The sequence below is a fragment of the Bos javanicus genome, chromosome 10 (assembly GCF_032452875.1).
Source record: "Bos javanicus breed banteng chromosome 10, ARS-OSU_banteng_1.0, whole genome shotgun sequence".
In the NCBI taxonomy this organism is placed as follows: domain Eukaryota; kingdom Metazoa; phylum Chordata; class Mammalia; order Artiodactyla; family Bovidae; genus Bos; species Bos javanicus.
In genome coordinates, this window is record NC_083877.1 from 47,592,567 (window position 1) to 47,620,508 (window position 27,942).

The following is a 27,942-nucleotide window of genomic DNA, read 5'->3' on the forward strand; positions in this document are numbered from 1 at the left end:
TAGAAATAGATCTTTTTTTTTAATGTTTCTGTAGATAGTAAATAGTAAATATAGGAGGAATTTAGATAAAACATATTAAGGTCATATTGACATTGACATTAGAGTTTACCTTGTTTCCCCATTTCATATTATAATTTAATAATATTAACATAAAAGTAATATCTGTTTATTGTAAAAACTAGAAAATACTGAGGAACATGAATTAATAAATCCTTAATTCTGCCTCCCAGAAATAAACACTATGACCTTTCTCTCATATGCCTTTCTAAATGTGCTTGTTTAGCTCTGTTAGCCATATTGGTAGCTTTACTATTTCACATCTTAAATAGCATCTATCACTTCATTAAAGAACCACAGTGCCACTGTGGTAGAAAGTGTGCTTTTTATGAGAGCACTTATATTTTTACATATGTTAGTGCTTTAACAATTGTTAGAAAATGCTTCATATCTACTGCAGGTTACTTGAGAACATTCCTGGTGACCCTTGACACTCTAGTTGAAAATCAAGGGGAAGAACAAGCAAAATTCATGAGCAAGTTTACAAGCCTCCCTAGAGGTGTTGCTGCTGCTGCTAAGTCACTTCGGTCGTGTCCAACTCTGTGCGACCCCATAGACAGCAGCCCACCAGGCTCTCCCGTCCCTGGGATTCTCCAGGCAAGAACACTGGAGTGGGTTGCCATTTCCTTCTCCAATGCATGAAAGTGAAAAGTGAAAGTGGAGTCGCTCAGTCGTGTCCGACTTTGTGCGACCCCATGGTGTTAGGTCTTGTTAAACTGGTGTGTGTGGCTTCACATGTGCACTGGCTTCTGTGCGCATTACTTCTTTTGACTCACATAGAATTCCCAATTGTAATTTTTTTGTAATTCATCATCTGACAGAATTAAGTCCAGGAATGTTCTCCCACTTTATGTAATTTTTATTCATATAATACTTTTTTTAAAGATTTTTTTTCTTAATTCTCAAAATACATGTCAGTTTTCCATGACTACTATATTATTCATATGTTTGGTCAGTGATGACATCTTGTCAGTTCTAGCCCCAAAATAACTTTTTCATCTGTCTCTTTGACCCTGAAGTTATTGCCTACTTCAGGTTTTAATTTTTCTTCAGTATATTGTAGAAATTTTCCTCCTGTTATTATGCTGTAGTATTTTCTTCCCATTTGCGAGGCTTCTACCTCCTACTTTCCTTTTCTTGCAGCTTTTAAGTTTATTATAGAAAATTTACAATATGCATATATAAAGAAGATGAACTTTATTATATGGTAATAACAGCTGTGATTATTATGGTGTCTAGTGTTAGAGTTGTTTGTTATCTATGTATATGTGCATATATGTAATTTTAAATATATAGATCAAGCTGGGCATTCTTTACCATTGTTTTAAACCTCACTGCTTTATGAGTGTGTTTCCCATGTCTGTCTATATTTTGTTGCTCTGTTATAGGTTATTATGTTTGCTGTCTTTTTGGACTTGGAGTTCTTTAGGTCCTCCCCCCTCCCCCCCCCCCCATCAGTCCTTTCTGCTTTGTAACCAATATTGCAGTATCTTTAGGTAAATTATTTGGACAGATCCATTTCTTAGAACAATAGAATAATGGTTCTAGCTCAGATTTTGTCATCCTCGTTGTACATATTTCATCTCTCTCTTGTAACCAGTCTGAACTTTTCACTCTGAAGACTCTTGGTTAGCCTAACTCCTGTCAAACTTTCTGGCTTTATCTCCCATCCTCACATCCACCTGCAAAAAACCACATGTGCATTCTAAAATACATTGTACTCCGAGATGTCTGTTGCCTTCTTTTCTTGGTGGTGGTGGTTTAGTTTTAAGTCGTGTCTGTCTGACTCATGCGGCCTGGTGGACTGTAGCCCACCAGGCTTCTCTGTCCATGGTATTTCCCAGGCAAGTATACTGGAATGGATTGCTCTTTCCTACTCTGGGGGATCTTCCTGACCCAGGAATCAAACCTGTGTCTCCTGCATTGGCAGGCAGATTCTTTACTGGGGAGCCACCAGGGAAGCCCTTTGCTCTCTTTTTTTATCCACCCAATAAATATTCCTTCAGTCTTCTAGCTTGAACTTTTGTGTGAAGTTCTTAGTCTCCCTTGGCAGAACTAGGTGGTTCCTCCCTTGCATCTTATGTACTATTCTGTTGGCATGTCAATAGAGTATTAACCAAATTTTAGAAATTTGCTCTCCTCAACCAGCAGGCTTGTTCTCTTTCCAGTACATGACTTGGAGTAAGTGCTTAATAAATGTTTGCTTGAATAAATCTGAGATCTGGGGAAAAGCGAATCTCTTAACAGTGGCATAATAGAGGAATATACTTTTTAGAATACCACCAGAAAGAAACTGCTTGATTGAGAAATGTTTTGAGAGAGCATAGGAAGCATAGTATTTTTTGAAAAAGCAAAACAAAAACAGAAATGTGTCATGAGTGATTAAGAAAATGCATGATTGAATAATTTATACTTGTATTTCATGTTGGAACTTGCATTTTAGTAATCTTTAGAGAATTTACATGAAATGAAAACTTTTTTTGGCTTATATTTTTATGTAAACAAGAATATTTACTTATTCTGTATGAACATATAGGTGCAGTGTTTAAAATTTGAGTCATGCAATAGTGTCATTATGGCTTTTGTTTTTATAACTTAATATCTGAATAAACTTTTAAAAAGTTGGACTAATGAGAGAATAGTAGAAGCATAAACAATTACTGGGGAATAGGATCTTTGAAGTTTTAAAAGACCAGCACTGTATTCTTATAGAAATTATTCACTGACCCTATGATTAAGGAAAAGATTCTGGGTTACAGGATAATTGATCTGTTCTAATAGTAACCTCTTTATTTCCTTCTTTTAAGATTTTGGCTTCATCATTCAAAATGATGGATATATAGATATTTTCAGTTCTAGAGTTCTTTAGTCTGAAAGGCATCAGTTTCTTTCTCATTGTCTATTTAAATGTTAGCCAGTTTAAATATTTTATGATTTCTTTTGCATTGGGCTCACCTAAAGTATGCCGTAACTAATACTTCTTGTATATATAGAACAACTCTTTTGTGCCTTAGCTTCTTAAATTCTTGAAGTTTGCTTTGCTTACTTCTTAGCATTTAGCATAGTGTTGGTGCTGCATTAAGATGGGGTATACTAATACTAATTGGTGTATTAACTTTATAATTTTTGTCTTTTTTTTTTTAAAGGTAATGTGGCCTTGGATAATCTACAGATCAAAGAAAATGCTCTGGTAAGTTTTTTTTTTTTTTTTAATATAAACTATGTTGAAAGTAAAAATGTTAGTTGCTCAGTCCTGTCTGACTCTTTGCAACACCATGAACTGTAGCCCACCAGGCTCTTCTGTCCATGGAATTCTCCAGGCCAGGATACTGGAATGGGTAGCCATTCCCTTCTCCAGGGGATCTTCCCAAACCAGGGATTGAACCCGGAATCTCCTGTATTCCAGGCAGATTCTTTACTATGTTGACTACCCAGTTAATTCGATAAGCTCTTTGAAACCCTGGTTGCTGGGTACTTGGTACCAGGTACCAGATGAAGTGATTATTTGTTTAATGATTTATTCTAGGAAAATCTGAGATTGAAGATTTAGAAAAAGAATTTTTTTCCTTATGATGGAAATAGTATCTTTTGGAAAATGAAATGTTCTTTAACTATAAACTCTTTTTCTATCATCCTTGTTTATATTTTGCTTCTCTTATGAATTCTTTCTTAAAAGTCAATTGTAAGTTAATAAAAACATTTTTTCACCTATGAAACATATCCTTTATGAGTTGCTCAGATGTAAAAATTTTATTTTTCCTTAGAGATGATCGTGTATTTAAATAATTATTACAGAGATGATTTGGAGGCACTTAATAGTTTAAGATGTTGTTTAATTTTTTTTTTCTTTCTTCTGAAGAGTGAATTGGATGTTCCTTTTAAAGTCAAGGCTGGCCAAATTGGTAAGTACTTCACTCTTCATTTGAGTTATTCTTCATCCTTTTAGTTTTTTATTTTTCCTGTTATTTAATCTCAGACATCTTTCTTAGCTTGAACAAAATGTGATAGGTTTTTGGCTTATGTTGATTAGAGCTTTCGGAGTTCTGAGCCTAATGTATGCTGTACCTAGTATATGTATGGAAGTTTTTGAGCAAAGTGTAGAAAATTACCTTTTAAATTAGAAGGATATTTGAACTTCAGTGATATTTTTCAGGCTTTGGTTCCACCACAGAAAAGTATCTTCATTTTCAAAGTTGATATGCAGATTTTTTTTTTAAATTTCAAAGCAGTATAATTTGCAGACTCTAGTAAAGAGAATTTGTTGTTGTTCAGTTGCTGAAAGTGAAAAGTGAAAGTGAACGGTCAGTCGTGTCCTACTCTTTGTGACCTGTGGACTGTAGCCTACCAGGCTCCTCTGTCCATGGGATTCTCCAGGCAAGAATACTGGAGTGGGTTGCCATTTCCTTCTCCAGGGGATCTTCCCGACCCAGGAATCAAACCCAGGTCTCCCGCATTGGTGGCAGACACTTTAACCTCTGAGCCATCAGGGAAGCCTTACTCAGAACTCAGTTGCTGAGTTGTGTCCAATTCTTTGCAACCCCATGGACTGCAGGACCCCAAACTTCCCTTGCTTCATTATCTGTTAGAGTGTGCTCAGATTCATGGCTGTTGAGTTGGTGATGCTGTCTAACCATCTCATCCTCTGCCGCCCTCTTCTCCTTTTGCCTTCAATTTTTCCCAGCATCAGGGTCTTTTCTAACAAGTCGGCTCTTTGCATCAGGTGGCCAAAGTATTGGAGCTTCAGCTTCAGCATCAGTCCTTTCAGTGAATAGTCAGGGTTGATTTTCTTTAGGATTGACTAAAGAGAATTGAAGTATAGCTAATTTCCCTTATGTTTTATTCAGCCATTTCACTTGATATATTGTGCAGCAATGTGGTATAAAGGATATGTTCTGTTAAGTTGAAAGTCTGTGTAGCTAAACTCTCACACTAAGATCATCCATAACTAAGCATACATCTTTGTTGGAGAAATTTTTCAATAGGAATTTTAATATTGCTGCTGCTGCTAAGTCGCTTCAGTCATGTCTGACTCTGTGCGACCCGGTAGATGGCAGCCCAACAGGCTCCCCCGTCCCTGGTATTCTCCAGGCAAGAACGCTGGAGTGGGTTGCCATTTCCTTCTCCAATTCATTAAAGTGAAAAGTGAAAGTGAAGTCGCTGAGTCGTGTCCGACTCTTAGTGACCCCATGGACTGCAGCCTACAAGGCTCCTCCGTCCATGGGATTTTCCAGGCAAGAGTACTGGAGTGGGGTGCCATTGCCTTCTCCATTTAATATAGCAGGTCCTTTCAACTCTCTGTGCTGCCTGGTTTTTACTTTTTAAAAGCTATAAATTACAACCCTAGATGAGTTACTCTTACTTTAGAATTTTCACTTATGCCACCAATCCTTCCTTTCATCCCTGTCACCCTGCTACTTCACCATATCGCTTTCCTTCTTCATTCATTATTTTGTATTCAGGGAAGGCTTTGTCTTTTACTGTCGTAGCATCTTTTTAGTAATTACTTGAATACTTCTGTGAATCTGCATTACTTCATAAATATGTGTTCCTTTTATATAAGTTAAAACATTTTAATGTAAATTCTTTTTTTTTTTCCTCTTGAAACAGGAGATACTCCTTTAGATTGAAAATATTGCTAGGGCAAAAAATTATATTTTTTGTTTGTCTATTACACAGAGCCTTGTTTAGCAGTGTTGTGGATGTATTGTAGCCCTGCATGCTTAATTGAAATCCTCCAGTGAAGTTATAGTTATTAACTCAATCTTTTACCTTTAAGATACATAGCTGTGGGAGAAGCAAGGGTAACTATGGTATCTTTGTCCTCAAAGATACTAGAGAGATCTATAATTAGGACAAAATATTGCAGCTTCATATCCAGGTTAATGGGTGAGTTATATTTGCCTAAATAACTTATATGTTATTCATTGTATTATTACAACAAAATTTATATTTTGGAAGAGGTTTTCTATGGTTCTGAATTTATTTTCTTTGCTTTTAAAGTATTATAAGAATTTAATGGCTTTCTTCCAGGTTACTCACTGAGTTAGGAGAGACACTTTGCATGTAAGGATGAAAAGCATATTTTCTTTATACTTATCTCTGTTTTGAGGTTTATCAGGCACTTACATTACTGTTAGCTTAAAATTAACAGTTTTTAAATTACTGTTAGCTTAAATATTATACCTAACCTGTCGAGTTAGTGTGGCTAAGTACACCAAGGATGTTTTGATTTTCTAAGAGCTAGATATGTTTGTGGATACTGCTTTTACTTAAAAATTTAAAAAATTTTCCTGATTTATAAAAGGAAGGCAGTGGAACTTAATTTCAGTGGAATACAGAATAGTCAAGGACGGGAGGATAATGAGTTATGGTAAAAGGAGAGAAAAAAGGCTTAGAGAACAGATAATTTATTTTTGGTATATTAAAGAAGCATTTCCCACTTTTTCAATCTCATGCTCACCAAGAAGGCAATTAAATCTATTTTTAGGAGTTGATGAGATAATTACAAATAAAACACTATCTATTATAAATATAGGTGGTGCTCACTATAAAATCAACAGACTTAGAAATGACCCAGAAGTGTACTGCCCTTACCTCTAGGCTCCTCTGATGTAGGAACCATTTAAGGATCTCATCAGGGTTACAAGCTAGAGAAAAGTAAAAATCTAGATGGAGAAATAATTCTGGATTTTAACCTCGGTAAGAGATTCCCAGCCAGAACTGGCTTGCCTCCATAGCCATCCAGGTGAAGCAAAATATCCTCCCTTACATTACATTATTTTATTTCTTCTTCAGCTTTTTATCCAGGTCAACAATTGTTTGAGCTTTCAGCATCTTGATTTAAAAGTGCCAGTGATTCTGATGGTGTAAGTAGTTTAGTCACTCACATATTAGCATGACTTAGTTGAATCAGATTCTTTTGTCTTAAGAATCTGATCGGCAGTACTGAGAGAACTATAGCTTTTATAGGGTCATTATTTTTTAAATTGTGATGAGAGAAGGTATCTAATTTTGGAACATGGAAAACTGTAGGGGTGAAAAGGTTTGGGTAGAATTGCTCTGATACAGTTGAGGGCAGATTGGGACATTGTGCTGCCTGGAGACCTGAAAAGAGGGCATACTAGTGATTGGGAAGAGGGTAAAGAAATAATAGTGTGGAAACATACCAAAGACAGATTTTTGCCCATTTCAAAATTTAGCTGAAAATATGCCCTTTTTATCTTCTCTCTCCTGCTTTGCATAGCTTTTTCCCATAAAACTCCAAACTTGGCTTAGTGACACTTAGGGTAGTTCATCTACATTATGGGTGAGAAAGTTTCTGTAGGCCAGTCTCTGAAGGACTTGATATTAATACCATTATTTCTAACAGAGAAGATGTGTTCTTCCTTTCATGTAATATTTGGAATATAACTAGTCTGACCTGCCTGTCACTTTATAATACTGGTAATCATAAAACAGTACCTTGCCTTCAGGGTTGGCCTCTTCTAGTTGTAGCAATTTAGCATACTGTCAAAGGTCTTTTCCTTTGGTGCTCTAATCTGTGTTGCTGGTTCAATTCCTGGGATCTTGAACAGATACTCTTTTACACTGATGGTGTAGAGATGACGTTGCAGGTGTGACTAGAACAGCATGTACCGTATTTAGACCATCAGTTCTGGTTCCATTGATGACTTGAGTGGACTTAAGCAAATAATTAAACCTGCCTGGGACCGAGTTTTCTTTTTTTCCAAACCAAAGTAATAGTTGCCTCATTTTTCTTATAGTTTGGGAATATTAAATGAAATAATAGTTATCAAAAAGTTTAAAAAATATAAAGCACAATGTGAATAGTTATTTCTAATAGTAATATAATATAAAAAGATGTTTTAAACTGTGTTAGTTTCTTTTTTTCTGAGCAATGTTCATACTCTATATCTGAAGGGTTTTGTATACTTTTTCTCTTAATGGAAAGCGAGAAATGTATATCTTCTTGAGCATCCAAATAAGAAAGTTGAAATCATGTTTGTTTAGATAAATTAACTTTGAAGATTCCTTGGAAGAACCTTTATGGCGAAGCTGTTGTTGCAACTCTAGAGGGATTATACCTGCTTGTTGTCCCAGGAGCAAGTAAGTTATTTTAGGTTATAACCATTCAGTAAAGTCATAGTAAAATTAAATTGTTACTTTGGTTAAATATTTTAATATGTTTAGTAAAACAGAACATAATTTAAATAAACTAATCATACTCATATATATACACACATACATGCATTTTACATATACATACATAGCCACATTTTATATAAAGTATTTTATATTGTTGTTGGAAAGAGTAATTTCAACCATTTGTGAAATTTATTATATTCTCTGTGAATAATTATTTTACAACTAAGTCTTCTGTTGAGATGCATTAGACAGATTTACTTTTGAGAATGAAAGTAAATAAATTTTAAAAAATGTACTGTCATGTTAATCTACAGATTGGAAATTTTTTTCCCATTTTGTTGCTTCTGATTTTGAGTGAATGTTCTTTCAAAAGCATGTATAAAGTAGGTAATTTTCTCATCATACATTATAGTATTTTAATTTTTAATGAATGTTTTAAAGTAGTGATGTTTTTCAAAGTAATATCTTTCACTATTAATTTTATTAATTTTTTTTCAGTTTGAGATCAATATAATGTTAAGAAAAGTTCAGATATTTTAGGGAAAAGTTACTTGTTTTATCAACCATAAAAGACAATTTGTATTTTTATAACTTGTTTTCCAGTCTTTACTGTATACATGCTTGATTTAACATAGCATTTATCACATTATATATGTAACATGGATCCAGCTTCTTTGCTTAGTATGTGTATATATATTTTTTCCAAACTTAACTTATTTTTAATTGAAGGAAAATTGCTTCACAATGTTGTGTTGGCCACTGCCATACATCAGCATGAGTCAGCCATAGGTATACATGTGTCCCCTTCCTTTTTAACCTCTCTCCTACCTCCCACCCCTCTAGGTTACAGAGTGCTGGTTTGAGTTCCCTGAGTCACACAGCAAATTCCCACTGGTTATCTATTTTGCACATGGTAGTGTATCTGCTTCCATGTTGCTCTCTCTGTTCATCCCACCCTCTGCTTTCCCCCACCCATGTCTGTAGGTCTGTTTTCTATGTTGGCATGTCCACTGTTGCTCCGAATAGGTTCATCAGTACCATCTTTCTAGATTCCATGTACATGTATTAATATAAGGTATTTGTTTTTCTCTTTCTGACTTAAGTTCCCTCTGTATAATAGGCTCTAGGTTCATCCATCTCATTAGAACTAACTCAAATGTGTTCCTTTTTATGGCTGGGTAATATTTCACTGTATTTATATACCATGACTTCTTTATCCATTCATCTGATGATGGACATCTAGGTTGCTTCCCTGTCCTAGCTAAATAGTGCTGTAGTGAACACTGGGGTACATGTGCCTTTTTCAATTTTGGTTTCCTCAGGGTGTATGCCAAGCAGTGGGGTTTGCTGGGTTATGTTGTAGTTCTACTCCCAGTTTTTTTGAGGCATCTCCATAGTGTCTTCCGTAGTGCCTGCATCAGTTTACATTCCCACCAACAGTGCAAAAGGGCTATTTTTGATGAAATATGAAAACCACAGTTTCCATGGTGATAGTGACAATTTTGAAAGGCTATATGATATTTTATTATGGACTGCCAACTGGTTTTTGCTATTACAGTGAACATTATAAACTCATCCTCCTTATAGATATCTTTCTCATTTTGTGTTTTTTCCTTAGGTACGTGATCAGAAATGAGATTGCTAAATTAAAAGGATATGATTTTGTGTATTTTATGATTGTTGATACATGTTCTTGAATTACTTTCTCAAAGTCTTTTTTTAAATCAATCTTACATTGATACCAGCTGATATTGGATTTTACATGTTTTTGTAGTTACTCAAAATTTTACCACTCAGATCTAATAACTGGAAATTTTTGGATGTTTTTTCTGCCTTCTCTTTGTTTTTCCCTTTTACCTTCCTACTCACCCTTTCCCCCAATCATCCTTTTTCCTGTATTCTTTCTCCCTTTAATTCCTTTCCTTCCTTCCTTTTCCTTTTGATGTGAACTTTGTAAGTAGATAGGAATCATTTATGTAAACTTTTTGTAAAGCCAATCTAAAGAATATAAATGTTTTTTGCTTACAAAGATTACCTGTTACACATACACACAATATTATAATGAGGCTGAACTTTTCTTATTTATTTATTATTGCCTTTCTTGATATGTGAATTAACTATATATATATTTTAGGTATTAAATATGATGCTGAAAAGGAAGAAAAATCCTTGCAAGATATTAAACAGAGAGAGTTATCCCGAATTGAAGAAGCCCTTCAAAAAGCAGCAGAAAAAGGTACAATATGTTTATGTTTTAGAAAAATGTACATATACCTATGTTTTAGATACATTTAATATTCTGTAAAGAGGATTCTTTCATAAGCCTTCATAAGCTATTGTTCCAAAGAATCTTTTAATATCATATCTCATAATATTGATTGTAAAGATTTTAATGACACATTTAGGAATCATTGCCTTTGTGATTATTTTATCTCACTGCCAGTTAAATTTTCTTACTTTTCTTAACCAGTCATTTCTACTATGCTACTTTATGGAGACTTAACCAAATTCTTTGAGTTCTTGTAGTCCTGTTTGTTTTTGCCAAAGGTTAATGGTTTCTTTGTCTATATTTTCACCTGTGTTGTTGAAAGATAATAAAGTTCAGCATATTAATATAGTGAAGTAATGTTTAGAGGAAATGGTGCTGTAATTCTTTTCCTTGCTATATCTTTTCATATTATACAGGATAATTGTTAAAAATTGGTTTTTCAGATTTCAACATTTTAACATCTTAAGTTTTAATATTTTGTTTTTATCTAAAAATAAATCTGGTGACTGTTTTAATTTGGTTTATGGAGCAAGAATAAGGATAGGATAAAACCGAGTAGTCTGTAGGATGGTGAGTTGAAGGCATTTCCAAGCCTTTCCAAGTTTGTTTTTCTCTTTCAAGGCAAATCATACTCTGATTGCTGATTGGCGTATGAAAATTAATGGCATTTTACATCATTTTTGCATCATTTGGTAGCATGTTTATATATTTCTATGATGGAAGAAGATGGTACTAGAATGCCTAAGGCATTTCTCTTTGGTCTCTCTTTAAAGATATGGCCAATGTTAGAAATGATAGAAATTATTTTTAGATACTATAATAAGATGCTTAAGCTGCTGATGTTTAATTAAATCAAGAGAAATCTCTCTTAAAAATAGCTTGTTTATTAAAATTCTTTGTCAAAGATTCTAAGTCTTTTTTCCCTGGCTGTTTTTCCCTTATTCAGAATTACTGATTCTTTTACAGAAAAGTACTAAAATATTTCAGATACAGAGGCTGTTTTTAATGGTAGAAAAATTTTAAAGTCTAAACATTTTTTTCCTTTCTCTTTTCATATTTAACTGTATCTTATATTTCCGCTGAAACTTAAGGATCTGTATTTCCATGAAAACGGTTTTGTTAATTTCTGTCACTTTTATCTGCCAAACAAAGCAAAGTGGTCATGGTTTTGTTTTATGCCAATTCAGTGTGAATATTTCTTCTTACTTAATATTGGTTAATTAGAAATAGTTTTATTAAAATGAGGAAAAAGGCTTAGAGAGCACTAGAATTTAATTTCTTCCTTAAATCAGTTCAGATTAAATCTGTTTGTTAATACACATACATATAATTGTATGTAGTCATCAATTGGTATTTGTATGGTTGGATATATTGCTGTTACATGTAATTATATACTTTTAATTTATAATATATATAATTTATATTTTCCCTCTTGAGAAACAAACCCCAAACTCATTTTTTTCTTTTTTTTGGAATAGAAATAACTGTGATTGCTTTCAAAATATTTTAGTGTTTCCAGTGAACTATAAGAGAAAGCATGGTATATACTCTCTCCGTTTTAGTAGTTGACAGCTTAATCAGCAAAATGATATAGCAAATGAGTTTGCTATACATTTTGTATTAAGTGCTTGTGAATTTTGACTACTGCTACTGCTAAGTCACTGGGTTGTTAATACTTTGGAAACTTATTTTTGGGTCTGGCAGAGAGATTGTTAAGGATGATTTGATAAATCTATAGAGCATCAACATCTGTAGTACTAAGCTTGTGTAAATGGGGCTGTTAAGCTTATAAATAATCATTATATTGTAGCTTCTTGGATGATAAGTTTAATTTTTGTTAGTATAGAACTAAGATTCAGAAATTGAAACTCAGTTTCATTAACATTATTAGATTTGTCAACAAAATGCTCCAAGTATAAAAGAGATAAATTCAGAAGTTGGGAAATATGTTGATAGAGATTTTTTTTCTCAATTATTAAGAAATACATTTAGTCATTTTGACTGCATTTAAGTACTTTCTCTAGTTTATATGAATATAGACCCTATCTTCATATAATATTGTTCATGTGAATGATTAAAGACAACCCTGGCCTTTATATGCTTTCCATTTCATCATTTTTAATGAACAGTTTTGACTTGATTACTATACTTTATTTTTTTTTACTTATTATTTTCCCACTTATTTCTTGAGTTTGAAAGCACAAAAGTACTATTGCTTATATATGGAGACTCAGAGATAAGGAGAGAAAATGATTTAACTATAAGCAGCAGTTGATAAAAATGAAAATAGAGTTTTTAGTCTGATCTGCTTTAAAGATGTACTTTTACTCAGTTTGTTTCATTTGATAAAATAGAGTGCCTGCCCACTATTATGTGGGAAAAAAAGAAAATTGAAATACAAGTTCATTTCTAGAGAGCTTGCTTAACTGTCAAAATAAATTTCTTGATATTTTTCTTCTTTTATTTCATTGTACTAAATTTATTTTTTTGGAAAGGCTATTGTAAAGTAAAGGGTAATATTAAATTCCTAGTAAAATCAAAAGATTTTCAAATGCTATATAGATTCTATATTTTAAAATATTAATTTATCAAAACTCTTAAAATTTTAGAGTTAACGTTAACTCTGAAATCAAATAGTTTTTCCAAAAAGATTTATGAAAAATGTCAGTTTCTTGTTTCACCCTTCTCTACCCTTTCAACTCACTCCTTAGAGGGAGCCATCATTTTAGAAATAGTAACATTCTGTGGTTATCTAATTTATTAATGTAAGGCACTATCTTGTATTTCCTTCCACAGTAGTCAAGGAATTTACCTCTCTTACCATCTTCCTTCATCCTCAGTTCCTCTTTCTATCTTCTCATAATATGGTCGTATCATAATTTTTGGCCAATTATGAGTCAACATTTACATTACTATGACAAAATAATTACTGTTCACTGGATGGGTCAGATAATATACTGTGATTATATTTCCTCTGCACCAGCCTTTTGTTTTTCTTTCTTAAATTTGTAAATGCTTCTTTCCTTCTGTTTAAATTTACCTTAAATTCTTTTGTGTGCTACATGAAATCTATCAATCATATGGCTCTCAGTGTTATTTTGCAGTTGTCCAAACACATCTGTTGTCCTCTCCCTGTCCCCCTTGCCCTCTTGAAGAGCAGTTTTTTTGGTTGTGTTTTGTTTGTTTGTTTGTTTTAGTTCTGCTATATAATTGTCATCCTAGAACTGATCTTCACTGCTCTTCTGTTTTTAATTCATTGAGTCCCTTGCCTTTTGTTCTTAGTTTTGTTCCTTTGTTTAGCTGAAGCATTTCTGATAGCTTTTAAGAAAGGATGCACTGGATATAATTTTTAAGATCCTTTCAAGTCTGAAAGTTTTGTAATTTATTTCCACACTTGTTTGATTTGGCTGGGGATAGAATATTGAGTTTAACATTAGAATTTTAAGGGTAAAAATCTTTTAACTTCCAGGTACTTTTGAGAAGTCTGCTGCCAGTCTGTTCAACACATTGTTGTAAACACAAAAATTAGAAAATTCCTGTAGCCTACTGTCAGAGACCTCATGTATGGTAATAGACAGGAGAGGGTGTTGAGTCTCATTAATGAGATGCAGTTAGAGTATTACAGAAGTTCCTAAAGGGCTTATCATGTTCAGCCAGAGATCGGGGTGGACACTCTGAAGGTCTGTATTTCAGCTGAGTATGCAGAAGGGAGAGGGCGTTCTAGGTTAAGGCGATAGTGAAATGAAAAAGTGTAGAGCATGTATGGGGAACTGCTAAGAATTTGGGACTTTGATAGTGTAGCTGGAGGGGAGTTGGAAAGCTAAGTTTATATCGGTTTTGAGAAATTTGAATACCGTGATGGTGATGATGATAATGATAGCAGCTAACATTTATTGAGAATTTACTGTTTGCGGGTCACTCTTCAAAGTGGTTAATATCAGCTGACTCATTTAATAGTCATAATTCTATGCTTTAATGGCTTTTATTGTTCCCATTTTATAGTTGAGGAAGCTGGAAGTTAAATAGCTTGTTCTAGGTTATGCTGTTAGAAAATGATAGAGCTAGAATTTGAACTCAGTCTGGCTCTTGACTGCGTTATAATGGACTTTGATCGATAGTCAGTGAGACAGTCAGGAAGTTACTTTTTCTTTAAAAATCTGGAGAGTGATTTGATCATGGCTGTGTTTGGGTAGTGGTATATAAGCTGGATTTGGGGAGCAAAATGGAAGATGGTGTTACCTAACCATCACTAACAAGAATGAATAGAAAGGATTCAGATAGTGTGTCTTTGAAGGGAACATGATACTAAAGTAAGATGAATTCATTTCAGTTAACCCTAAAATTAGCATAAATATTGCAGCAGTGTTTCCTTCTGAAAATGAACAAATGGTGGGCAGAAAGGGAACCAAATTAGCAGATTTTTACTCTCTTTGAAAATTGGGTAAATCAATGAGACATTAGCCATAATTGATATTTGTCTGTTTTGGTTAACTTGAAATTATTAATTGTTATAATTTTAATTATTAAGAGTTTTTGTTTTAATATATGAAAACAGAGCCTGTCTGTTGAAAGAATGGAAATGGTGTCACTTGAGAATATTTCCGTAGAAGTAAGTTGTTTTAGTGTCACTGGATTTTACTTGTTCTGTTATCTGATGTCTAATTCTTTGAACTGAGTTCAGATGTATTTTACATGTGAAATTAAAGATGTCTTAAAATGCTTTGCATTTTGGTTATTGCTGCCGTGCGGATGCAGGCGCACATTCAGGGGAGTTCATATATGGCTTGGAAAACTTTGTTTACAAGGACATAAAGCCTGGTGGGTATGCACGGTTAATTATACTGAGCTACATACAAAATTATATTCTTATCCATGCTTGTGCTTTTAATGGAGTTTATATGGCATGTCATCCTTTTAGAAAATATGGAAATGTAATTCATGTTTTTCCCCTTCACTGTCATTTCGTTTCTCCATCTTCTGCAGCCATTTATTCACTCACCAAATGCTTAATGTCTTCTAGTAGGAAGACTATGCTGGATGCTCAGTGTTCGTGGGGTGAAACAGACCCAGCCCACTGCCTTATGCAGTTTACAGTTTGATCTGTGGATAACTTCCAAATCTGGACTGCCTTTTTGACTTCGTTCAATAGTATAGTAGTTTTTCAATTAAACGATTTCTCTTCTGTAGCAGTGGTTCTCAAACTTGTAAAAAGCAATAAAATGGAACCTTTATTTTTTTGAGTGAGACTTTATTTAGGACCTTGATAAAAGATGTTTCCCTGACTTTCTTCTCCTATCCTCCCTGATTTGCTTCATCTGTGTAGTAGCTTTGCAGCACATGTAGACTACTGTCTTGGACAGTCTCACAAAAAAGGCAGATTTGAAGGCTGACTGTTTTAGGATTTACAGTAGGATTTTTTTGTATCTTAGGAAGTTTACCAAGCACATTAAAATAATAATTTCTAATATTTTAAACAATATTTAAATACTAAAATATTTTAAATATTTTTAAATATTTTAAATATATTTATAACTTTTCAGGAACTTGTTATATTAACTTAGTCACACTTAAAATTTGTTTCGATTAAGTGGCAAGCAATTGGCATCTCTATTTCAAGATATAAACAACAATAAGCATTATGATAGAATTACTTTTGCTGCTAGAAACTTCTTTAATTTTTAGGTTCATTATGACAAATGGAAGGATGAGTTGCATGGCAAATTTCATAGCATGAATGAAATTATCCTGAAAGGAGTTTCTCTTTGAACAAATCTGCCCCTTGAGTAAGAGTGACTGACTCTTGTCTTAGAGTCACTTTGTTTAATATAAAAAATAACTCATGGTTCACTGTCCAATTTTGTGGGTTGTAATGGAACCAACTTTCTGTAGACTGCCAGGGGCAGTGTTTTCTGATCTTACTAAGTGCAGCCTGCCTCCAGGATACAAATGAGTTCTAGTGGCCTATTTAAATATGTTAAAAAAATCACTGGGCAGCAAGCAGTGCTTAAAAAACAAAACAAAACAGACAGAGGTCACTCTAAAGTGAAACTTCATGATTCAGAGTTTCTTTTTATTCCAAAAATGTGTATTAGCCTGGATTAAAAAAACAAAACCAAAAAACTAAACTTGGCCTAGAATTTGATGATTCTGAAATGAGAACAGTTAATTTTGTTGAAGATGTCTTTTGTTTAGTTGCCCTGGACTTCATGTGTTCTTTACAGTGCTTTCATTTTTTCAGTTCCTGAGTGTATATTTGTTGTTGTTCAGTCGTTCAGTTGTGTCTGATTCTTTGAGAGTGTATATTTACTCATTAAAAATTTTTTTTCTGGAGCAATGATTTTCAAAAAGTCAAAACTATTTTCATAATAATTCTAAGACGTTATTTTTTTTCCCCACTGTATTGACATTGGTACTGATGGTGCAAAAGCAATGTTGTGTAAGATTGCTGGCTGCCTTCCCATGATTTAAGGCAGTGGCACCAAACTCTACTGCCAGGAGCTATTGTATTGTTCCCTGCCAGTCACGCACAGTAAAAACCAAAATAGAATGGAAGAAGCAGCAATTTTGCTTAAGAAAACCATTGATGAAATAGAAACCATTTAATTTTAATAGATTACAGCTCTTGAGTATATGTGTCTTTGTCATTTTGTGACAAAAGAGGAAGCATACATGTTGCACTTCTGTAGACTGAAGGAGGATAATTGTTTCAAGGGAACATACTTGTGCAGTTGTTTGGGTTTTCTGATCTTACTAGTTGAACTAGTGGAACTAGTTGCTTTTTTCATGGGAAGCCATTTTACTTCAAAGAATGGCTGACAGACGATTATTACTCAGATTTGGGTGTTTGGTAGACATTTCAACAACACAGCTTTAAGAAAAAAGAACTGACACTGTTTGTTACCAGCAATAAGATTTGGGCTTTTGAACAAAAATTAGAATTTTGGGGAATTTGTATTTGCTACTTTGAGCTTCACAGCTTCCCATACTCAAAGACTTTTCTGATGAGATTTTTGGTGGTATTAACAATGTGATTTTTCATATTAAAAAATAAAATGACTCTGCATTTATAAGATCTGTATAATTCATTGAAGCAGTATTTCTGTATTATAAAAGTGTGGTAAAATATTATGAATGTATTAAAGTGCACAGTAGACCGGCTTTAATTTAGACGAAAAATTGACGGATAGTTTCAGATTCCAAGGTACAGCTTTAAGAAGCTATCACTGGTTGAGTTTGATGTAGTATCCATAATTACATGAAAAGATGGTCATATGCAAAAGATGAAGATGTTCCTCCTGTTTCCTATTACATTTCTGTGATTAGGTCAGATTTTCCTCACATACTCCAATCTAAACAATAGATCCTAAAAGAGCAAAGGCAAAAGCAGGTATTTGTATCCAGCAGTCTCCTACTAAACCAGACATTAAGGAGATTTGTGACTGTAAAACCGTATCAGTCTTCTCATTACAAGTTTTTGTTCAGAAAACATAGTTATTTTTTATAAATACACGTTACCTGTGCTATTGCATAATGGGTTATTTAATAAGTTAATAACTATTAAAAAGCTTTTCAGTGTTGATTTCCAACATGGTAAATATTAGTATCTGTAACCCACCCTAATGAAAAGCTGGTTAAGGTTCTTAAATTTTAAGTGTATTAAAGGGACCCTAAGACCAAAACATTTGAGAACTGCTTTAGAAAGTGACTATCCATCAGATTAAATGAAGACTCTGTAGTACTCAGATTAGAGTTTGAAACCATTTGGAACATGGTGCGCCTAACATTGAGATCAAAGACTGAACAAGGTTCTAGGACAAATGTGAACCCAGAAGGATAATAGGAGGTCAGATGAGAAGGGTGAGTTACTCCAGACTCTACACTGTCCAGGCAGCTGAATCCTGTCTCCGAAAACTTTCTCCCTAAGTGGGATGGTTTTCAGGGCTTCTCTGGCTTTCTTAGCTATTTCTTTTCAAATAGTATTTCTCTGAGAACGTCGCTGAATGTTTTATTTGTAAATGAAAAAGATTTAGGGGACCATCACTGTGACAAGAACTCCTGGTAATAGCAAAGTCCTGTTTGTTACAGGTTTAGTAAATATTTTCTTCTTGAAACTTAGGGTCTTATGCTTAAAATCCAGGACTTGATAATTTGATTCTTAGTTCTTGTAGTGGCAGGATAATTTGCTTTAAAATATCAAGGAAGAACAAATTTAAAATTTCAAGCTAAATATCAATGTATTCTCTATAACATTAATTGAGCTTATATATTTTATTTTAATATCCAAATGTAGATAACTTTGATTCAGTTGAATAGATACATATCATGTGCTTTGTGCCTAGATATTATAATTCTTGTCCTAATGAAGGACTCCTCCTGACTAGAAACAAACCAGTTGTGCAGATACTTCAAATACAGTGTATTCATTGCTTAGTGGAAGTCTGCATAAGGTCTAGAGTGGATGGCCTTGGAGATCCTTGGAAGAGTTGAAGGAGGCATTGCACATGCAGTTGTGCTAGACCTGAGATTTGAAAGCCTCCTAGGAATTTGCCTGAAGAACTTGAGGGAGAGCAAACTAAGTTCAGGGAATCTACTATGTGTAGAGGCAGTAAGGCATTAGAAAGTTATAGCTTGTACTCATGGAACTCTGCTCAGTGTTATGTGGCATCCAGGATGGGAGGGGAATTTAGGGGAGAATGGACGCATGTGCATATATGGCTGAGTCCCTTCTCTGTTCACCTGAAACAGTCACAACATTGTTGATCAGCTATACACTAGGACAAAATAAAAAGTGTTTTTTTTTTTTTTTTTTAAGTTATAGCTTGTTTTGGAAAGTAGCAGTAGTCTTCTTGAAGTGTCCAGTGCAAGGATGAGTGGCAGAAGATAGAACAGGACAGAGAGATAGGGACTGGATCATAAAAGGACCTCTGTGTCATGCAAACACTTTCTCATTTTATTTGGCAGGCTACAAAGAGCCTTTAAAATAATTTTGAGCAGGGATTAACAGGCTGTGAATAGTATTTTGGAAGACGTGAATCTGGTCGTATTAGGTCAGAGGAGGTTAGATCAGAGAAAAGAGTGGAGATTGGAGACAGGGGAGACCATACAGAGGCTGCCCCAAGAGTGAGGACTGGATTTGATGTGTAGCAGGCAGTTGAATGTAAAGATTTATAAGTTGGGTAAGATAGGTTTGGGTTAATGCCATGAAACAAGGCAGTGCCAAATAAAAGAGATACTAAAGGAATTATTAAGCTAAATGTAAAATTCTGTGTACAGTTTTTTTCCCTTTTTGTATTCTTTATATCCTCGAGACTGCAAAGGATCCTGTTTTTGTGAGGCGTATCATTCAGAGGAAGTCATCTGTCAGCAACCTACCCATTCATTTCGTTTGTGCTCCTACCATACATATTCTGTCATTATTACATTTCCAATATTTTGGCAATGTTGAAATTAAAAATTAAAGTTTATATTATAAGCAGTCGTAAATATTCTAATGGGCACTGTGTACAGATATTTTACTCAATTTTTGTGTAATTGCATCTGCCAAGTTACTTTCTTTATTACAGAAGGTTATTCTAGACTAAAAAAGGTTTGTGAATTTCTGCCTGTATTGAAGTAACAGGTCAGTTTAGAATAAAATACGGTGAATTGTACCAAATTTGCTGTCAGGAAGAAGTCTCTTGTTGTTCTCTTCTGTCCTCTAGTCTTCTAACTTGAATTTTATCCTTTTCTCACTAAAATGCTTCCACTGAGAAGGACGTAAACGTAAAAAGCACAAAAAACATTTTAAGAAACCTTTTAAAGGTCTTGATCGCTCAAAAGGTAGGTAAAAGTGGTTTTTATGCCATGTGTTATTTATACACATTGCCACTTGATTTCTGTCTTCAAAGGTAAAATAAATGTTAGATTATGATGTAACTTCAAAATAAGTTTTAGGGATTTCCCTGTTGATATAGTGGCTGAAAAATAAGTTTTAAGTTGGAAATGCATATTAAAATCTAAAATAAAGCAAGGAATAGGTTGTAATTCCCATTGAGTAGTACTTTAGCTATCCTTGATCATTGATTATGAATTATGTGTAATTTAAGCTCTTGAACTTGTATTTTTGTATTTTTTATAGATAAACCAAAAGAAGCCAAAAAGGATACATTTTTGGAAAAATTGGCAACTCAAGTAATTAAAAATGTACAAGTAAAAATCACAGACATTCACATTAAATATGAAGATGATGTAAGTAGTTTACTTGGTGTAAGTAATTGTGTGTTTTATGACATTAATTATTGATTAATTATTATTATTAATAATTAATTATTGATTTGCCCATACATGGCAGTTTTAAATCCAAGATTAAGTTTTTCCTGATTAGTACACTACTGTATCTCCTTACTAGCATTAAGCTTTTTACATTAAATGTGTAAATATATCATAAACCACCATATGTTTCTTTCTAAAGCTAATTTAAAAGATTTTTGGATTTTCCTTTATTATTTATTTTGAATTTTGTTTAAAGACTTAGACTAATAAAGCTTTAAGGAACTAATTTTTTAATTTTTTACAAAGACAAAAAAATTGGTTCCCAGAGGTAATGAAGTAATTGGTTACAATGGTGGTTGTTAGAAAGGGGACTAAAACCTAGGTCACTTGGCTGGTAGTCTCATGTACTTTACATTCTACCACACAGGATTTTAGCACACGCAGCTACTCACATACATGTGGAGCAATGTTTAGAAACCACTTTACTGATAACTAAAAGCTTAACGTTAGTTGATTAAGAACTATTAGATTAATTTCAATTAAAACATAATCAGTATTTTAAACTTAATGTGCATTGCTTTGTCTTAAAGTTTGAAGCATAATTGAAAAGCCTTGAATTTTTTCATTTATGTAACCAATTGGAAATGCTTTTTCATCTTTTCCAAAAATGAGTTGCTTTCTTTTTTGTTTTTAGTTTGCTCTAAGTTTAGATTACATTTAAAGTCATACTGCCATATAGAGAATTTATTTTACTTTCCTGATAAGTCCCTTTTTTCAGTTCATATTCAGTAAGATACACTTGTAGTTTTTCAAGATATACCATCTCCGTCTTATACCAACTTTATGTTTTGGTTTTCTATAGTCATTAGACTGAATTTTGCTAACAAATGTCTGAAAAACCTAGCTCATCATTAGACTGAAATTTTTTTTTTGGCTGTGCTGAGTCTTCATTGCTGTGGGCTTTTCTCTAGGTGTGGTGAGCAGAGCCTGCCCTCTAGTTGCGGGCCTGGGCTTCTCATTGCAGTGGCGTCTCTTGTGGAGCGTGGGCTCTGCGTGTCCCGGCTTCAGTAGTTGCAGCACATGAGCTCAGTACTTGCGGCTCCTGGCTCTAGACCACAGGCTCAGTAGTTGTGGCTTAGTTGCTCCGTAGCATGTGGGATCTTCCTGGGTCAGGGATCGAACTCACGTCTCCTGCATTGGCAGGTGGATTCTTTACTGCTGAGGCACCTGGAAAGTCCAGTAGACAGAATTTTACAAACAAATGTCTAAAAAGCCTAATTCATAAATTGCCTTGTTTAAAACAAACTTAGAACTCAACTTGTCATGGAAGTAAAAGAATTATTCTTAAAGCCAGTGTGGTATGTTGATGAATAATAATCTCAGCTTTTAAAACTTTTTTTATTTATAACTGAAGGATAATTGCTTTACAGTATTGTGTTGGCTTCTGCCAAACATAAACTTGAATCAGCCATAGGTATACCTATGTCCCTTCTCTCTTGACCGTCCCTCCCACTTTGAGTTTAAACTTGAACTAAGCTTTTCTACTGAGCAAGTACAATTTGAAAGGTACATTGTTTCTTTCTCTTTAATGAAAAAATACAGAGATGCACAGGAGTGGGACAAATAACATCAATTACAGTTAAATTGTTGTCAGTGACAAAGTAAATTAAAATAATCTACAGGAAAAATTAAAAGCGCAAAGGGATCTTCCTGGTATCTTGCCTCTTTCAGTGTGATTACCTTAATTATTGTGTGTGGAAGGATAGTTAAAAATATAGAAATGAGGGTAGGGGGAGTATAATTTATCGTAAAGATGCTCTTTGTATGACAGCAGTAATTTATGGGCAGTGCATTAGCAGCTGAGGAGTTGTGCTTTATTAAAGTTTCTTCTGAAATAGCTGCAAGCTATTTTGAGCTTGATATCCATAGGCCTAAAAAGATGAATGTGAGAATGAAGCAAATATATTTTGCCACAAACCATAATATATCTGATATTAAAAATCAAAGCTCACAAAGCTCATTCTTTACAGCTATACCAGATCATGGTTTTCCTGTTTGAGAAGGGTGTATGTGACTCAAGTCTCTGATGGATGATTTAGAACATTATATGATTTTTCTCTTGTCTCTAGTTTCCCTATTTTCTTTCGTGACCAAAAAACACTAATTTTTGTACATCTCTGAGATGTCAAAAACAAAGTCATCATACACACAATAGCACAGTTTAAGCACTGTGTATAAATATTACTTAGATATTGAAGATGAGAACTAGATCAGTTTAATAATGGCAGATTTTGGGTTAAGGGATTGAGGAAATTAAATATTAAGGATCTTGAGCATCTTCTAACAAACATTCTTTTTTAAGTGTCATTGGAAATTAAAGGTGTAGAGAGACAGTTCACGTTTCTAAATGTGAAAATCTTTGTAAATAATTTAGTGGCACTGTTTTATCTGCAACTCCTTGTTTTATTTATCTGTGGAGAACATCTTTAGTGGTATGCATAAAGAGGCTATCTCTTTTAAACTATGTGGGCAAGAATCTGTTTAGTGAGTGTTCTCACTTCTAGTAAAAAAAATAGTTCCACTGGGAAAGTATCATGTTAGTGTCATGCCTACAAAATATGGAAAATCTCAGCCATGTTACTGTCTTCCTTCCCTTTCTTCTCCACAAATCCATTTGTGTTGTGTAACTTCCTTGTAAATTCATTGTCCTGTGTTGCCTGTTGTAGAGTGTAAAATGGATTTACCCTCACTATGAGTGTATTTTAATGTCACTTTTTTTCTTTGACAGGTATCAGATCCAAAGCGGCCTCTTTCATTTGGTGTCACACTGGGAGAACTTAGTCTATTGGTAAAGTTGACCTTATTTAAAATTTCTGTGGAATCTGTAAAATATTATTCTCAGGGTGAATTTCCTAAAATCAGCTATTGCTGCAAATAGCTATTTTATTTTTTTGTGTAACCTTTCTACAGCTTTTCTAGAAATTTATTATTTTTAGTGATACTTTTATTATATTCTGTAATTATTTTATCTTTGAGTTTAACAAATATAGAAATATTAAGAACAAGTGTTTTGAAGGTCTTAAAAGCTGTATCTTAAATGTGTAGTAAATTAGGGGAAGATAGATTTCCAGAGTCAAGTTCTTCTCCACAGTATAATTTCCAAATAGCTTGTACATGTGTATCTGTTTATATGTATGTAAATGTGTGTTTATTATTTTGAAATATACATAATTTATTTTGATTAAGTATTTTACAGTGCAGTTTGTTTTTTCTTTTAAGATCCTTAGTATATAGAGTGTACATAGAGTGGATATATCCTGATTGGACTTTTTTTTTTTTTTCTATTATGGACAACTAAGTGGTAGGAACATGTTTTAAAGTTAAGGACAGTGAGTGGTAAATCACATTGGGTATATTTTTGCCTTTTGATTAGTTATGTGAAGAGGGCCTTAGGAAGGAAAGAAGACGAAGGAAAAGGAAAGAGAAGTAGTCTATTAAACAGAAAAAGGTCTTTGTTCCATGGATTCCTTAAGAATGATACATGCATACAGAGAAGTAGAGATATACATCAGTTGAAGATCAAAGCAAAAAAAAAAAAAAAAATTAACAGGTATTGGAGAAATAAAGGAAAGGGAGTCAAGGAAACTAGTGTTTAATACACTGTTTATCCTTTGCTTGTCTCCAAAATAAACTTGAAATAGCTTTCAATAAAAAAGAAATAATCCTATAATACTTTCGAAGAACCAGAATCTGTGTTCTGAAAGGTAGAGACATAATCGTTTCAGAAAAGTGAGACTAACAATATTAGTCATAAGAAAGGTCAGTATTTAATATTGAGCTTCTAGCAGACCAAATGAAAAACACAACATAGTCATGTGACTTAGTTTGCATTGACTGATGGCAGGAGTACTAGGGTGTAAGGATGATGTAGTTTCTTGTTGTTTGATCCTCTGTATCTTTCCTCAGATTTTTCATATGGTTTTCTTTGCCCGTGTTACTCTTTTCCCTTAAACTTCCTGGTGATTTATTCAGGTTTTAATATTTCCTTGAGATATTACTGTTTCTCATTTTTTTTTTTTTTTACTTCACTCTTAGAATTTACTATTTCTTTTTTAAAAATACTCCCCTTCACATTTTATCAAAGCACCTGTGACACCTTACTGTATGGTTACCATGTTGGTTTCCTTCTATCCAACCTCCATTCATTACTACAGTATTACCTGTATTTTAGTGTTTTTGTGATGATTTATTAAATAGTTTGAATAAAGTATTTGCCACATTGGCTCAATTTCTGCTTTAACTACTACATTGACTATTATAACAACAATAATAGCAGACTCACCTCTTTCTGTATCTGTACCATTCCTTTTTTCCATCTTTTCAAATGCAGACTAACTCTTAAATCTTAGATAATCTCCCCACCTCTGATTGGATCCCATCCTCGCCCATGTCCTTAGGAGCCTTTCCCCGACTTTCTCTCATTCTCTTCTACCTTTTGTCCTTTCTTCCTTATTTCTGTCAATTTCCTTTTCTTTCCTAAATCTTCAACTCTTCTTCCCTGCCCACCTCTGTCTTCTAACCATTTAAGCGCATTTAAGTCTCTCCTTTATATTAAAATTGAAAAGCCTCTCCTTAACCTCCTCTGACTCCACTCAGCCACATCTAACTACTGCCTAGCTAGCTCTTTGTTTTTTTTTTTTTTATTCATACCCACTCTCAGACACACAATAGCTCAGTAATTATTTTCTGGATGAATGAACTCAATTAAATTAGAACCTCCTCAATTCTCTTTTTCACTGTTCCTTTGATTTTGTAATATGAAAAACAGGTAACTCACATTAGCCAGTGTTAACTGGATGTCTTGTTATTTCTAAGTTATTTTGTTACGGTTATTAGAGCATTGTTTTGTGATACATATACTTCATTTCACAGTTACTCTTTTTTTCTGTTTTAGACTGCAAACAAACACTGGACACCATGCATATTAAATGAAGCAGAAAAAATTATATACAAGGTATTAGACTAGACTTTTAAATCTAGTTATTTTCCTAAGTACAAACGTTTAATGTATTTTCTTCAAGAAATCTTGATAGAACAGAATATTCCATTGAATGGGAGTTGAAAGTTTAGGGTTTAGTTTTCGCTCAGCTAGTTACTATGTTACCTTCTAAAATCACTTACCTTTCTTCACCTAGAATATAAAGAAGCTGGATAAAATTAATATTTCCCAAATTGTATTTGATGGGGCATTAGATAATTGAGATAATATTAGATTTGTTGAAAACATATTCTCTGGTCAAATAAGATTACTGACTAAAACAGAAAGGTGTTCATAGTTAGACAGGTATATTTTGTTTTGTTTTAAACTCCAGGATTTCACAATACTTTAAATATGCTAATAAACACTTTGAATCTTCCAAAGGGATATTTTGTATGTACTTTTCTCCACCTTGTTGATCATAGAATCCTCTTCCCTTCACCCTTCCTTTGAAACAGCCATTTGTATTCATTGGAGGAATCATGTCTTTCTTATTCATTGAAATACAGAGTCTGTTATATACTGAATTCGCAATAAATATTTGATTATTGAATGAGTAAATCCCCTGGGGAACACTGTTCCTGCAAGCACAATTCAGCAAATGCTAGATTAATACGTGTTAGTTACTCAGTCATATCCGACTCTCTAGGATGCTATGGATTGTAGACCGCCAGGCTCCTCTGTCCATGGAATTCTCCAGGCAAGAATACTGGAGTGGATAGCCATTTTCTTCTCCAGGGGATCTTCCTGACCCTCAGATTGAACCCAGGTCTCCTGTGTTGCAGTTAGTTTTTTTCACCATCTGAGCCACTAAGGAAGCCCAGATTAATAATAAAGTCTCTGAAGAACATACATACATTTTCCTCCACTTTTGCATTATCTTCTTCCCTTTAAAAGTTCAAAATGACAGTTGGATGATTTTGGTATAGTGAACATGAGAATATTCTTTTAATATTGATACATAACTTCGGTTTGTTAGTTGCCTGATCTTTTCCAACTTTTCTTTTATAGCTGATACGACTTGATAGTCTCAGTGCCTACTGGAATGTGAACTGCAGCATGTCTTACCAGGGGTCAAGGGAACAGATCTTGGTAATTTCAGTTTGTCCCCTGAATAGCTGACTATACTCCTGGGATTTACTTTACATATGCGGTCTCTCTCTAATGAGGACAAGATACTGGTCTTTTGCTTAAGTTGTAACTAAGTCAGAAGTGTGCAACACAGTTTTTGAATTGACTCCGTGTTAAAAATAGCACTTTTGTTTTTGAAGATCTTTGTGACTGACGTCTTTCACTTGACAGTGAGATGAAAACCTATACTATCAAATTAAAACTGGATTTATGGTTTTTCACACTCTCATTTTGATGGCATTCTGGTTGCATTGTGGAGTTTCATATGAGAATGATTACTTGAAAAGGATTGTAAAGAAAGATGATACCTGTCAGATTTTTAAAAAATGTATCCGTAGCATATATTTTAAGCATTTACAGTGATGCATCACAGTGAATGATTGATTCAAAACTAAGCATGCTAAGTCATGTCTTAAAGCTAAGCAGTCTTAGTCATATTTACCTAGAAAAGAACAGTTGAATTTTCTGAACTGAATTAATTCCAAGATTCTGTCTTTTATTTCTCAGAAAGATATTGTAATGATTAATTTGCCTTTGTCTAGAAAGTGATTGAGATCCTAATTTATGAATGTGTGTGTGTGTACACATTATATACCTTTTAAGTCAGAGTGGAACAGTCTTATGTTGTTTCTAGGTATTTAGAATTCATAAAAATTACCTACTGAAGTAATATTCTAAAGAAATATATCTGTAAATAGTGCTCAGTGTGTTTTTCTTATGGACTAATAATTACAAAGTTGGGAATAAAGATACTGATTTAGAACCAAATTTCATGTGTGTGTGTGTGTGTGTGTCAGGGGTGCTGAGAATATATGCATTTTCTTTTTCATTCTCATATCATTCAAATTTTTTTTATAGGATCAGCTGAAAAGTGAAATTCTTACAAGTAACAATATACCCCCAAACCATCAATACAGTAAGTAATGGTAAAAGTTTATTTTATGTTATAGGAAGCGTGGAATTAAATACTGTATTTTAATATACTTTTTCTGATAAAGTTATTTTGACAAATAGAAAGTATTAATTTTATATGTTAGTGTCATGATAACAG

At 33.7% G+C, this 27,942-nt stretch overlaps 1 protein-coding gene across 2 annotated transcripts in view; it reads left to right on the forward strand.

The window, feature by feature from the left end:
- The window catches only part of VPS13C (vacuolar protein sorting 13 homolog C), a 181,400-nt gene that overhangs the window by 8,729 nt on the left and 144,729 nt on the right, over positions 1 to 27,942 (forward strand). For both annotated transcript variants that reach the window (XM_061431119.1, XM_061431118.1), the window contains exons 2-10: positions 3,204 to 3,247; positions 3,917 to 3,959; positions 8,068 to 8,163; positions 10,337 to 10,438; positions 20,589 to 20,698; positions 23,511 to 23,570; positions 25,677 to 25,736; positions 26,772 to 26,852; positions 27,750 to 27,807. In XM_061431119.1, coding sequence (XP_061287103.1) covers positions 3,204 to 3,247; positions 3,917 to 3,959; positions 8,068 to 8,163; positions 10,337 to 10,438; positions 20,589 to 20,698; positions 23,511 to 23,570; positions 25,677 to 25,736; positions 26,772 to 26,852; positions 27,750 to 27,807 — 654 coding nt within the window. The remainder of the gene's footprint in view (positions 1 to 3,203; positions 3,248 to 3,916; positions 3,960 to 8,067; positions 8,164 to 10,336; positions 10,439 to 20,588; positions 20,699 to 23,510; positions 23,571 to 25,676; positions 25,737 to 26,771; positions 26,853 to 27,749; positions 27,808 to 27,942) is intronic.